The sequence below is a fragment of the Amblyraja radiata genome, chromosome 25, assembly GCF_010909765.2.
Source record: "Amblyraja radiata isolate CabotCenter1 chromosome 25, sAmbRad1.1.pri, whole genome shotgun sequence".
In the NCBI taxonomy this organism is placed as follows: domain Eukaryota; kingdom Metazoa; phylum Chordata; class Chondrichthyes; order Rajiformes; family Rajidae; genus Amblyraja; species Amblyraja radiata.
In genome coordinates this window covers 24,390,660-24,404,465 of record NC_045980.1, presented here as the reverse complement: position 1 = coordinate 24,404,465, position 13,806 = coordinate 24,390,660, and the positions used below count along the sequence as shown (strand labels likewise).

The window sequence follows — 13,806 nt, the reverse complement described above, 5'->3', positions numbered from 1 at the left end:
GCCTCCTTTACATTGGAAGGACAAAGGGTAGACTGGGCGACCATTGCACACTGCCCGGGGTGTCGTGGCAGACCGGCAGAATGTGCCACCCTCTAGTTATACGCCGGTTATTGCGGAGTGACTGCAGGTTAATGATCAGTGATGTTGTTTACGATGTTCTCTATTGTTCATAATGATTATCCTCTGTGCACCATATGAGGCATGATGTGGGGAATGGAATGCAGTGCATTCAACAAACTTCCATAAACACAAATCAAATAAGTGACCGGATTATCTCTGTTCTTCACATGTGTTATGTGTCCGTCTGCCAATTTCATATTCCTCCTCACACTCTGTGTGACTTTGCCTCGGGTAATGGTCCCAATCATGGCCTGGTCTCTGTAGTCAGATATGACCCACAGTTTTGCATGTCAGAGGCAAGAGTGGTAACATGTGTAGGAAGGAACTGCAGCTGCTGGTTTAAACCGAAGGTAGACACAAAAAGCTGGAGTAGCTCAGTGGGTCACACAGCAACTCCGGAGAGATGGAATGGATGATGTTTCAGGTCGAGTTACTTCAGCTTTTTGTGTCTAACAATGAGGTACAGTTGCCTTTGTTGACAAGATGAGCCTTAATACTGATGATGCAAGAGTTACGTGGCCAGGCTAGTATTCCAGGCAAAGTGAGTTCAAACCCAGCAATAGCAGCTGTGGAATTTAAATTCAGTTAATATTTTGGCATTAAAAAAAATAAATAATGAGCAATAATAACTACAAAATGATGGGATCGTCTTAAAAAGCCAGTTGGTTCACAGATGTCCTTCAAGGAAAGAAATCTGCTGTCCTCACCCAATCTGGACCCATCATTGTGAGAGGCCCAGCATGTCTCTCAGTCCAAGGGCAGTTAGGGATGGGCAATAAATGCCTGCAATGCCAAAATTGTAGAAATTAATATATTTTAAAATAAGTTTTATAAAGATTGTGATCTATGATGGATTCTACATTTATTAAAAAATGGAAGCTCAACACATAACCCCACATTTCTCCAGAGGAAAGGACATCTAACCCACTTCCTTTCCTTCATTGGCTTTTATCCAAGTTACCAGTCCCTGCCCTCTCCCCAGAAGTACGTAACAAAATATGACACCAAACTAAACTAAGCTGGCAACATTCTCAAATGTCCAGGCTTCTAGCAAGGGTTTCGAAATCTACCCACTTCCTTCCTCTCCTTCTTTGTGTTCTTTAGCTTATGATATTTACTCAAAATACGATCACAGGCCAACCAACTTGGGCCACTCTTTGTGTGTCTATTAAGTACGTGAGTGTATACTTAACCGTGGAGGATATCACAGCCAAACCTTGACTATTCATCCTCCAGTATCACAGACACCAGTCATGGTAGTGTGAACAGGAAGATGCTCTCTGGAACTTTAAATTGTTTTGAACACATTTACGATATTAGAATTGATCTCCAATCCTGGGAATTTAGATTAGTAAGTAATGGGCCAGCACTGTCTGATCTTCTGAATTAGAATATTGGCTGAAAGTCTATCTCGTGTATATTACCTACTGTGACCATAATTTCAGAAGTAACTAATCGCTGTATTGTAAGGGTTGAACAAACAATTTCAGCTAAAATGGAATTAGCAGCTCAATATTCCAAACCCTTCGAACACAAGATGTTTCCAAGATTAGCGGGAGATGTTTTTGCAAGTGTGCCCACACAATGCCTGGGAACGTCTGGGCTTGCTGAGCACAATACGTTAGCGGACCACCTGTAGCTAGCAGTGCAGAAACGCTGCACACAAAGGGGCTTATGATTAGCTCCGAGAGGGGGTATGGCACGGTCTGCTCAGATAAGAAATGCCACAAAGGATGGTGTCCTGCGTCCTTCCAAAAGGAGGGAGAGCCCCAGCCTTGGACCGTGTCGTGAATGGTGCCGGGTGATCAATAACAAGATATGATCCGGCAGCTCGCTCTGCCGTGTACTTGGGATACGTGAGTCTATGCGCTCTATTTGGTAAGGGAATAAAATACCTTGTTATTCAAACTCTGTTGTCTGAATCGGGCGGTCTATCGAACACAACAATCGCCTAATGGAAATTACTGAGTTGATCCATTCCATACAAATCTTAAGAAAATGTTGTTTCGGTTAACTAGGGAGAGACAGGGTAGATTTATAAAAGGCAGATCGTGTTTAGGTAAACTAGTTAAATGTATTGCTGAAGTAACTGGGAAGATTAAAAGAAACACATTATCTGCCTGTTGGACATTAAGGAAGCATTTGACAGAATACCATATAAAATGTTGGTTGACAAAATCAAGTCTCATGCATTAGGAGGGTCGGTGTCGACATGGATAAAGCATTGACTGGGAGGCAGAAAACAGCCATTTGTGGTAATCAGTTGTTTTTTTTAAGACTGGGGGTGTTAGACTGTGCTGTTCTCCCAAGGTTAGTGGCAGGATCAGTGCTTTCTCTGGTGAATGACTTGGGTTCTGGAATAATTCAGAATTAGCCAGTGGTACCAACCTCAGTGGAAAGGTAAATGGCGCGCATGATGGCTATTAACTGTGACTTGCTGGCGGAAAGGACAGGCAAGGTGGATGGAATTTGGTACATAGATATGTTATGCATTTAGGCAGAAGAGATGGGAAGAGGCAGAATGACTATAATGCCAAAGTTGTTGAGTGTGGGTTCATGTTCATGGACCACAGAAGATGGCAGAATGTGGGATCTTACACCTGAGGTGTTACAGAAGCAGAAAAGTTATACTGAGGAGTCTTTTTTTTAAACCCTAGTTAGTCCATAGGTGGATTGTGTTGTGTCCAGATCTGATCACCATACTCGAGTTGAGGGAAAGGAGATGAAGATTCTAGAGAGAGCAGTTACCTGAATGGTCCCAGTGATGACAGACTTTAGCTGAATTGTTAGTTTGGAGAAGATTGCGAGGTTTAGATAGCATAGACAGAATAGTTGCCCCCAGTTGGAAGTACAGGAATGAGGTTTACGGTAAGACTTATGCGAGGGGGGGGGGGGGGTGCTGGTGTGAGGAATAACTTTGGGAGGTAATGATCTGGAACTAAGAGAAGGTGGCAACAGAATAATCTTACCTACCTGTACCTCTGTTAAAGCCAGCAATAAAATTAAATACAAATCAGATCCATGGGATGTCTCTTAAGGGGACATGTTGGGATGGTTTGCGTGGTGGAACGGGGTGAGGGACTGACTTGTTTACCCCAGCCCTCTAGTTCTAGGATCGGGTATGAGATCAATGACTGAGTGGCCTCTCCCTGTGCTGTACAGACACCTTGGCTTGTGAAGACGTTTCTGCAGAGGAGATCATATGTGAGGCCTGGATAAGGTGGCTGTATTGGCGACCAACATCTGAAAGACATTCCACACCACCTCAGCCAACTCTATGATTCAGTCTCAGCTGCTACCAAAGTGATGTCAATGTTCCCGGGAGAAGGCTTGTCGATGGTAAACAAACCTTCAGCAACGATCTGACATCATTGAGTAAAGCCCGCAGATTTAGTTTCAGCACAAGACGGATCCATACACTACGCAGAACAGATTCTGGCCTTTTGCTCCTGTATTTATACTCTACGCCACCTCTCCCCTTTTACTATCTCTCCCTGTCCTTCTGATTTAGCTTCTGATTAATGACAGCCACGCTATTGGTATCGTGCATCGATTTGATAAACAGAACAAATTTCTAATTACGTTCCAGGGAAAGAATTCCTGAATTCCGCATTGGATTTTGTGTTGGACTCCTCCATGTGAGGAGTTGTGAGCGGTGTTGTCATTATATCTTCCGAAGGTGTGGTGGGTAAAGTAAAGGATCTAAGATTTCCACTGACAATCCTATCCCATAAACTGCAGGCTGGCCCTTCCATCACATCAGTGCCCCTGAGGATGTCAACATTTCGAAAGATCGGGGGAGTGAGAACCCTGTGGAACTGGCACAAGGGAAGAGTTGGGACCGGGTACAAATCAGCCATGATCAGTTTGTATGGCGGGGCAGGCTTGATGGGCCGAGTGGCCTCCTCCCGCTACTGTGTTCTCACGTTCATGTGTGTTCCAACCCCATCAACTCACTGCAGCTGATCATAGAAACATAGAAACATAGAAAATAGGTGCAGGAGTAGGCCATTCGGCCCTTCGAGCCTGCACCGCCATTCAATATGATCATGGCTGATCATCCAACTCAGTATCCTGTACCTGCCTTCTCTCCATACCCCCTGATCCCTTTAGCCACAAGGGCCACATCTAACTCCCTCTTAAATATAGCCAATGAACTGGCCTCAACTACCTTCTGCTCATTCTAGAGTAGATCAATTCTACTCATTTTGTCAGGCTCATTGTATCCATTATCTCTCTCTCTCTCTCTCTCAACGGAAACATGTCTAATCATTTCACAGTGAGAACATGGTGTGTTCACAATCCACCAGAGGCTTGGGTAAGTTCCCCAGACAGCACCACTGCTGTGCTGAAGAGTCCATCCTCCAGGTACAAAAACAAGAGTCAGAATGACCACTTCAGGAGGACATTGAGAGTCATAGAGCCTTACAGCATGGAAACAGTTCCTTCAGCCCACTCATCTATGCCAAGCAAGATGCCATCTGCCATTCTTCCAACCTTCTATCCATGCTAGTATCTTCCTTCTAATACCATGGGCTCTCCTCTTCTTTAGCAGCCTCATGTGCGGCACCTTATCGAAGGCCTTCTAAAATCCGGATAGACAACATCATTTTATTGTGATGAAATACATTAAAATAATTCCTCCCCTTCTTAGACCCCACTCCTCCAAAGAGGCAATGGTAGTCCAAGGGTTCAAGATGTCCCATCTAAGATAATCTTATTTATCCATGTTTGCCCACATCCCTCTAAAACGTTTCTATCAATCTACCTGCCTAAATATATTTAAAATGTTGTTTTTTAACTCTCTGGCAGCGTATTCCATATACCCACCATCCTCTATGTGAAAAAGTTGCCCCTCCAGTTTCTTTTAAATCTTTCCTCTCTCACCATAAACTTATGCCCTTAACTTCCTGATGCCCCTACTCTGGGAAAAAGACTGTGCGCTTTCGCCCAATCTATTCCGTTGATGAATTTATCCGGATCTCAAATGTCAAGTCAAAGTATCCTTTATTGTCATTCAGACCTTTCGGCCTGAATGAAATGTCGTTGCCTTGCAGTCATACATATAATAAAATAACAAAACACACAATAAACACAAATTTAACATCCACCACCGTGAGTCCACCAGGCACCTCCTCACTGTGATGGAAGGCAAAAGTCTTAGTCTTTGTCTCTTCCCTCCTTGTTCTCCCACTGCGCTGAGGCGATCCAGGCCTCCGATGTTGTGACCCCACCGGGTGATGGTAGGTAAGTCAGTCCCGCGGCTCAACCGTGCTCCGCGAACGGGCCGGCTCAAACTCCGCCGCCCGGGGCGGTCGAAGCTGCCGAAGCAGCCGCCCTCCAGTCCAGCGGACGAAGCTGTTTCCGCGGGAGCTCCGGAAATACAGGTCACCAACCTGTGACCTGCGAGCTCTCGACGATGTCGTCCACTGGGCCCGCGGCCGAGCCTCCGAAGTCGGGCCGCTGCCGCCGGAACGCCGCCTCAGCCCCGAAGTCGGCCAGCCTCGCGTTGGTAAGTCCTGGCTGGCTCTGCCTCCGGAGCCTCGAGGTCGGTCCCAGTTGGAGGCCGCCAGCTCCGCCATTAGGCCTCAGCGCAGACGGAGACGGAGACGGGGGATGCGACAAGAAAACTCGCACCCCCCTGAAGGAAGAGACGAAAACAAGTTTCTCCCCCCCCACACATACACAACCTAATAACTCAAATTAACAAACTAAAACAGGACAAGAAAACAACAAAAAATGAAAGAACAGACGGACTGCAGGCGAGCCGCAGCTGCCACTAAGATCACCCCTCAGCTCCTTGATTGTATGGAGTGAAGATCTAGTGTGTCCAACATAGCTCATGCCCTACAGCCCTGGCACAACATCTCGAAAAAACATCTTCCGTGCAGCCTTTACAGTTTAATGGCATCTTTCTTACAGCTGTAAAACCTAAACTGCATGCAACACTCCAAGTGTGGCCTCACTAACATCTTGTACAACTGTGACATAATGTCCCAACTTCTATACTCAATTCCCTGACTAATGAAGGCCAATGTGCCAATGGGCTTTATACCACCTGGTCCCTCAGACTACATCTTGCCTCTTTGGAGGAGTGGGGTCTCAGAAGCGGAGGAATTGTATTAATGTATTTCATTGCAGTTGCTTTGGGGAAGTTTGTTCCTGTCATATATCAGCCAGATTTGATAGTACTGTACTCAGGGTGGTGAATCTGTGGAATTCCTTGCCACAGAAGGCTGTGGAGGCAAAGCCAGTGGATATATTTAAGGCAGAGATAAATAGATTCTTGATTAGTACAGGTGTCAGAGGTTATGGGGAGAAGACAGGAGAATGGGGTTAGGTGGGAGAGATAGATCAGCCGGAATTGAATGGCGGAGTCGACTTAATGTTTAAGAAAGAACTGCAGATGCTGGAAAAATCAAAGGTAGATAAAAAGCTGGAGAAACTCAATGGGTGAGGCAGCATCTAAGGAGCGAAGGAATGGATGGTGTTTCGGGTCGAGACTGAAGAAGGGTCTCGACCCGAAACGTCACCCATTCCTTTGAGGATTGAGGACCTTTGGTCCGTGTGTAGTAGTGTACTTCACTGGATGATCTATAATTACATATATAATGACATTTATAGCAGTGATTATGGTTTGAATTAGTTATAATTGGTTGAAAAGTCCCAAGGACATGGCCTTCTTTTGAATTTTTTTGTACAGGTTCCTTCTCCTTGCATCCGGCTGGATCCATGGGCTTGAGAGAGTTAAAGGCTGTAAACCAGACCACTTGTGAAGTTTTGACAAGTGAATACAAATTGCCAAATTCCACCCCTTTTAACCTCTCAACACCGTCTGGTTGCAATAAAAGATGATGGATAATTATTTCCATGTGAAGATGGTTAATTTCAAATGCAGTCACAAACAGCTTCACCAAGCGCCGTTCCCCGGGAAGGGGTTGGGCACAGTGTCTCCTCGCTTGGACCCAGGCGTTGGTCGAGGCTCACTGGGATGCTGGTGGCCACATACGGAGCTCTCACTCTCTGCCCTCACTGAGTCTGTTGAGAACTGCTACATACAGGGGAACAGAGGGGTTGAGAGGTGGAGGAAAACGCTGATGACTTCCACCATGAGGGGAGGAATAGTTTTCATCTATATCCTGGCTGCAGCTTTGGGTAAGTCAGAGCCCGTGTGTCTGCAATGCTCTGGGATGGTGAGCGTGATTTATCATTTACGTCGAGAGTTATAACAGTGGCGATGTTCGCAAATGCTTGAGCCCCTGGAGACATTTAGGAGGACGAGGTGCTACAGGTGCTGGAGACCACCACCACCCGCGGGTTCCCCTCCAAGTCACATCCTGACACAGACAGTGGGAGGGGGTTAAAATGGTCAGCAAGTGTTTGGCAAAACAGTCGCCAGGTCTATGCATAGGGACCGAATGCAGTAGACTTGGTTGGAAGAGGTGAATGTGAACCTCTGTCTCACCTTGAAAGGCTGCTGGGGTGGCGGGATGGGGAGAAGGCAGGAACGGGGTACTTACTGATTGTGGATGATCAGCCATGATCACATTGAATGGCGGTGCTGGCTCAAAGGGCTGAATGGCCTACTCCTGCACCTATTGTCTATTATCTATCGTCTATTGTCTAATGCCGAGAACTATATTCTACACTCTGTATCTTCCCCTTTGCTCCACCTATTTTACTTGAGTTTGGCTTGATGTATTTATGTACATGTTTCAATAGCATGCAAAACAATGTTTTTCATGCTATCTCAGTGCACGTGATAATGATAAACAAAACATATACCTATGAGGACATATTTTTACACATGGTGTATGCTCTCCATAAGGGAATGGTGGGGATCTGGAGGGTTTGGCCCATAGGCTCCCACACAAGCTTTCAGTGGGAGCTACCTCATACTCATTACTGGGTAATGGGGACATGATGCACAGGTTGTAATATGTTTCAAATACATAGCTAGCTCAATGTCTTGGTTAAATAAAGACATCAGAATGATGGTTGTTCAGAGGATATATGCGGAATGGAAGTCACAGTATTATTTGGAGTCAGCAATGACTCAATGGGTGGAGTGGCCTGGTTATACCGACGAAAATATGAAAAAATGTCCACTTTGAATCAAATCAGAAGCAAAGCTCTTCTTGTTACGATCCTCTTTCTGAAATTGCAGCAAAGAAGCTCAGATGGTGCAACGTGTCTGACATGGAGCAGAGGAAGTGTGCTGAACTCTCCAAAACTCTGCAGTCTGTGCTGTCACCCAGAGCACAGGTGCAGTTCATCAAGTTGTCCTGCATTAGAGGGCACAATGTCGAGGACTGCATCAAGAAGATACGGGTAAGGAAGCGAAGGGCAACGTCAGAGGCATTCTTTAAGAGAAAGGAACACGTTTACATCTGACACCACATCGCACCCCATCCCTATCCAAGGGAAGCGGATTCCTCAGTCACGGTATCAGGGTGAATGCATCAGCCACTGGTGGAGTCCCAACAAAGAGACTTTAGTTTAGTTTAGTTTCCACGAGTAGTACACTGCAAGGACCAGGAAGTGAACGGGTAAGATCATCTCTGACCCTGGCCACAAACTCTTTGAATCACTTCCCTCTGGAAGACGACTCCGGACTGTCAAAGCTGCCACAGCCAGACATAAAAACAGCTTTCTTTCCACGAGTAGTTGCTCTACTCAACAGCCAAAAATCTGTAGCCTCCCTTTGATCTGGTATTTGATTTAATCGACATGTTTAATCAATAATGTTTTATTATTAATGTTTAATGTTTTATGTGTCATTCCTAACTGTCACTGTATGTCATGTTATCACTTGTGGGTGGAGCACCAAGGCAAATTCCTTGTATGTGAATACTTGGCCAATAAACTTATTCATTCGTTCATTCGTTTAGTTTAGTTGAGTTTAGTTTAGCTAGATTAAGTTTAGTTTAGTTTAGTTTAGTTTAGTTTAGCTAGGTTAAGTTTAGTTTATTGTTACGTGTACTGAGGTAAAGCTTTATGTTGTGGGATATCTACCTCAGCGGAAATACTGCACATGATCACAATCAAGCCGTCTAGCGTGTACAGATTACAGGATAAAGCGAATAATGTTTAGTGCAAATTAAAATCCAGTAAAGTCCAATATAGTTCAAAGATCTCCAATGAGGTAGATAGTAGCTCAAGACTGCTCTCTAGTTTGCGATAGGATGGTTCAGTTGCCTGATAACAGTTGGGAAGAAACTGTCCCTGAATCCAGGTGCACTCAGCGGGAAGTGTCATTTTTCATCACAGGATGTTGGTGTCGATGACAATGCCAGGATTTATTGTCCATCCCTAATCGTCCATTGAGGAGTCAGCCACATTAGTGGGATGGGAGTTACGCATGGTCCAGCATTTCCTTCCCTGAACCAGATGCTCAGATTTAGCACGATTGATCTTAGCGAGAATGATCTTAGCACAATTAGGGAATTGGGAGGGGAGGTTGTAGAGAGGGAGAGAGTGGAGAGAGTTACAGAGATTGTCCGGAGTCATGTCATAGAATTATCATGTTGTACAGCATAGAAATGTGATGTTTGACCCAACTCAACCATGCTACAATGATGCCTATTTATGCAAATCCCATTTACCTGCATTAGTCCCATGTCCCTTTATGCCTTTCCCATCCAAGTAGCTGTTAGTAGGATACTACCTACTAGCCAGCAACATGATGTCCTGACTATTATACTCAATGCCTTGACCTGTGATGCAGGCATATGATATGGCTTCTTCACTACCCTGTCTACTGATGTTGCCATTTTCAGGGAGCTACAGTCTTACACCCCAAGGTCCCTCTGTATACTAATGTTCGTAAGGTCCCTGCTATTTTACTCTATGTGTCCGAATAGAATTTGATCTGCCAAAGATCAATCCCTGATGCCTGGGGTCATTGGGCCAAGGTTAGGAAGTCAGGCTGCTGTTTTCGTGGCAACAAATGAGGTGCCCATAGTTGGATGGGGACGGTGGATCAGGCAGTCTGGCCCTCTCCTCGATCCCACAACATCTTGTCACAACACTGAGAGTCCCATCGACTGACAAAGTTTGTTGCTAATAAATAATGCATGAACAGTGGGAGAGTCTCAAATGAGGAGGTCATTTATTTCAAACGAGGACTCTCTCCTCTCAGAGGGTGGTCAATCATTGGAGATCTCTAGTGAGACTCCCAGCGAATTGTTGAGGCTTGATCTTTAGAGTCATAGAGTTATGCAGCACAGAAACAGGACTTTTAGCCCAACCCGTCGATGCCAACCAAGATGCCCCATCTAAGCTAGTCCCAATCGCCCACATTTGGACCATATACCTCTAAACCTATCCTATCCGTGTACCTGGATAGTGCACCTTCCTCAACTACTTATTCTGACATCTCGTTCCATACGCACACCGCCCTCTGTGTGAAAACGTTACTTCTTGTGTTCCTATTTAATCTTTCCCTTCACACCTTAAACATCTCTGGTTCTTGATTCCCCGACCCCGGGAAAAAGACGGGGTGCATTCACCCTGTCTATTCCCCTCATGATTTTATACACCTCTATAAAATCACCCCTCAGACTCACGCACGACAAGGAATAAAGACCTGGCCTGCCAACCTCTCCTTATAGCCCAGGCAAGTCCTGGCAACGTCTTCCTGGGTATTTAGAGGTACTTAGAGATATTTAAAATAGGGGTTGATGCATTTTTAAATTATTGAGGAATTGAAGACTATGGGGAATGGCAGAACGGAGGAGTTGAAACCAGTGTAGATCAGCCACGATCATACTGATGGTGGGTTTTGTTTGAGGGACAGTTTGAGGGTGGCACAGTGGTGCAGAGGTAGAGCTGCTGCCTTACTGTGCCAGAGACATGGGTTCAATCCTGACTATGGGTGCTGCCTGGATGAAGTTTGTACAATCTCCCTGTGACCAGGTGGGTTTTCTCCGAGTGCTTCGGTTTCCTCCCACACTCCAAAGACGTACAGGATTGTAGGTTAATTGGCTTTGGTAAAATTGTAAATTGTCCCTAGTGTGTAGGGTAATGTTAGTATGTCGGATGATCGCTGGTCGATGGGCTGAAGGACCTGTTTTGGTGCTGTATCTCTGAAGTCTAAAACTCTAAAGACAGAATGGCCTACTGCTGCTGCTATTTCTTTGCGTTCTTTCGACCAGGTATACACACATGACTAAACAAATGTTCCCTCTGCAGGGGAATATGGCGGATGCAATGTCTTTGGATGCTGCCGATATCTACACAGCTGCAACATTTTATGGCCTCACCATCGTGGCAAAGGAGATATATCAGGATGGTGAGTTGTCTTTCACTGAATACATAATGTGCCGAGCTTCCCATTCTCCACACACCAAGGCTCACTGTTACGGGAACCTCCTCCTCTTGCTCTTACCTTTGAAACAAGTTCTCTGGAAAGTTTTTGGATTTTAATTTTGCTGAAAGTTTGCCCACTTGCTCAATCTGTCTTAGTCTTGAAGCCCCTTTGAATCCTCCTCACAATTTATCATCCCACCCAATGGCTAGATCCCAGCATTTTCAGTTTCAGCTCAGATCTCCAGTGACTGAATGCAGCTTTTTCAAATTGTCATTCATCTGATGAACCTTGTTGGAATCTCTCCAGCACAGGATACGGAGAACAAACGTGGGCACAATATTCCATGTGCACTATGAAATATTGAGTGCAATATTCAAGTGTGGGCCCTGTCCAACTGAGTAAGACATCTTTATTCTCATTCACAAATCCCATTGCAGTAAAGGCCAACAGACCACCTGTCTTGTTGATAGCTTGCTGTTGCCTCTCAGGGGTTTATGTAAAAGGACACCCTGGTTCATTTGAGAATCAGCCCCTTTCACCTCTCACCAGTTTGGACACACTGTCTTTCCACTCTTTCTGCCGACGTGGGTGACCTCAGATAGTTGACCTCGGCTCCTGTCCACCAGGTGGGTGTCTGTACTCCGTGGCTGTCACTCGAGACGAGAGCCTCGACATTCGGCGGCTGAAGGGGAAGAGGAGCTGTCACGACGGGGGTCGGCGTATGGCAGGGTGGAACGTCCCACTGGGATTCCTGCTGTCCCATGGACACCTCGAGTGGCAGAAGAATCAAACGGTGGCTGAAGGTAACCCATTGTCCAGTCTTTGAAGACGATCTCACTGGGTCAAAGTCCCAGAGACTTGCTGGGGTAGATGTAAGGGTGACACTGGCGCCAGAAACAAGGGTAACGACCTCACAATGACGGGTTGGCCATTCAGGACTGAGGTGAGGAGAAATGTCTTCACCCAGGGACAAGCAGAGTGACTCCACACTTGGACAAGACCAGCAGTCTGAAGACGTGTCCCTATGAAACATTATCTGTCGACCTTCCCTGACCCACTGAGTTCTTCCAGTGGTTTATCTTTTGCTTGCGGTTCCAGGCTTGTCAGTTTCTGTCACATGTGGTTAATATTCTTGGGCTTTATTCCTGGGCTCTTTCAAACCAACGATGAAACCTTTGTGAAATACTCCCAAATGCATTCCGGAGAGACGTTAGTCAGGGTTGTGTATCTTTGTTTAGGAAGGAACTAAAGGAACTCCCACCTAACCCCATTCCCCTTAGAGAAGACAGGGGAATGGGGTTAGGTGGGAGAGACAGATCAGCCATAATTGAATGGCGGAGTCGACTTAATATTTAAGAAGGAACTGCAGATGCTCGTATAAACTGAAGAGAGACACAAAAAGCTGGAGTAACTCAGCGGGACAGGCAGCATTACTGGAGAGAAGGAATGGATGGCGTTTTGGGTCAAGACGGCTGTGAAGAAAGGTCGCTACCTGAAACATCACACATTCCTCTTCTCCAGAGATGCTGCCTATCCCGCTGAGTTACTCCAGCCTTCTGTGTCTATCTTTTGTATATCTTTGTTCAAGGGCTGTGGATTGGCCTTCCATTTTTTCTCTCGATTGCTATGATTCTAAGTTTAGCGTTTTGTTGTTATCATTAGATTCTTATCCACAGAGCTGGAACTTTCGTTGCAGGGTGGAGAGACAATTAATCACTTACACTCAATGACAGAGGAATCAGAGTGCATGTTCTGTACTGGAATGTCACCTGTAAAGCCACCAGCAATACGGCACAAGTCACACAGCTGCTAGAGCCACTGCATTCGGAGCACCAGTGACCTGGGTTCGATCCTGACCTCAGGTGCAGTCCGTGTGGAGTTTGTTTTCCCTGTGACCACGTTGGTTTCTCCCACATGATCCCGTTTCCTCCCACATCCCAAAGGATTGCTAGTAAATTGGCTGCTGTAAATTGCTCCCAGTGTGTAGGTGAATGTAGAATCTGGGAGAAGTTGATGGGATTATGGTGAGAGTCAAATGGGAAAAGTGTGTGAATGAGTGGTTGATAGTATACTCGGACTCGGTGGGCTGAAGGGCCTGTTACCGCGCTGTATTCTCTATGATTCAATGAATACAGTTGCAACATTTAATTCACCTTGACTTTATTCGTAGTAAAACTCCAATAGTCTGGCACGATTGGACTTTGGACGTACTGGACTGGCAGAATTTCCAGACTATTAGATATTTCTCCTGCTAATACACCAACACACTTTCAATTCATATTTTTTAGATTTTACACAGCAGTGTAATAAATATTACATAAACCAGGTTTACAAGGATGATTTCAACATCTAGATAATGCCAGCATTGATGACTA

The 13,806-nt window shown here is 45.5% G+C and overlaps 2 protein-coding genes across 2 annotated transcripts in view; both read left to right on the top strand.

Annotated features, from left to right (window-relative positions):
• Window positions 1–7,291, top strand: part of ess2 (ess-2 splicing factor homolog) — a 43,558-nt gene extending 36,267 nt beyond the window's left edge. The window contains exon 11 of the transcript XR_004415714.1: window positions 7,281–7,291. The gene's annotated coding sequence lies outside the window, so the exon portion shown is untranslated. The remainder of the gene's footprint in view (window positions 1–7,280) is intronic.
• LOC116987446 (melanotransferrin-like) overlaps window positions 7,008–13,806 on the top strand; it is a 31,669-nt gene continuing 24,870 nt past the window's right edge. Inside the window, exons 1-4 of the mRNA XM_033043502.1 lie at window positions 7,008–7,275; window positions 8,288–8,451; window positions 11,314–11,413; window positions 12,058–12,234. Of these exons, the coding sequence (XP_032899393.1) occupies window positions 7,218–7,275; window positions 8,288–8,451; window positions 11,314–11,413; window positions 12,058–12,234 (499 nt within the window). The 5' untranslated portion in view covers window positions 7,008–7,217. The remainder of the gene's footprint in view (window positions 7,276–8,287; window positions 8,452–11,313; window positions 11,414–12,057; window positions 12,235–13,806) is intronic.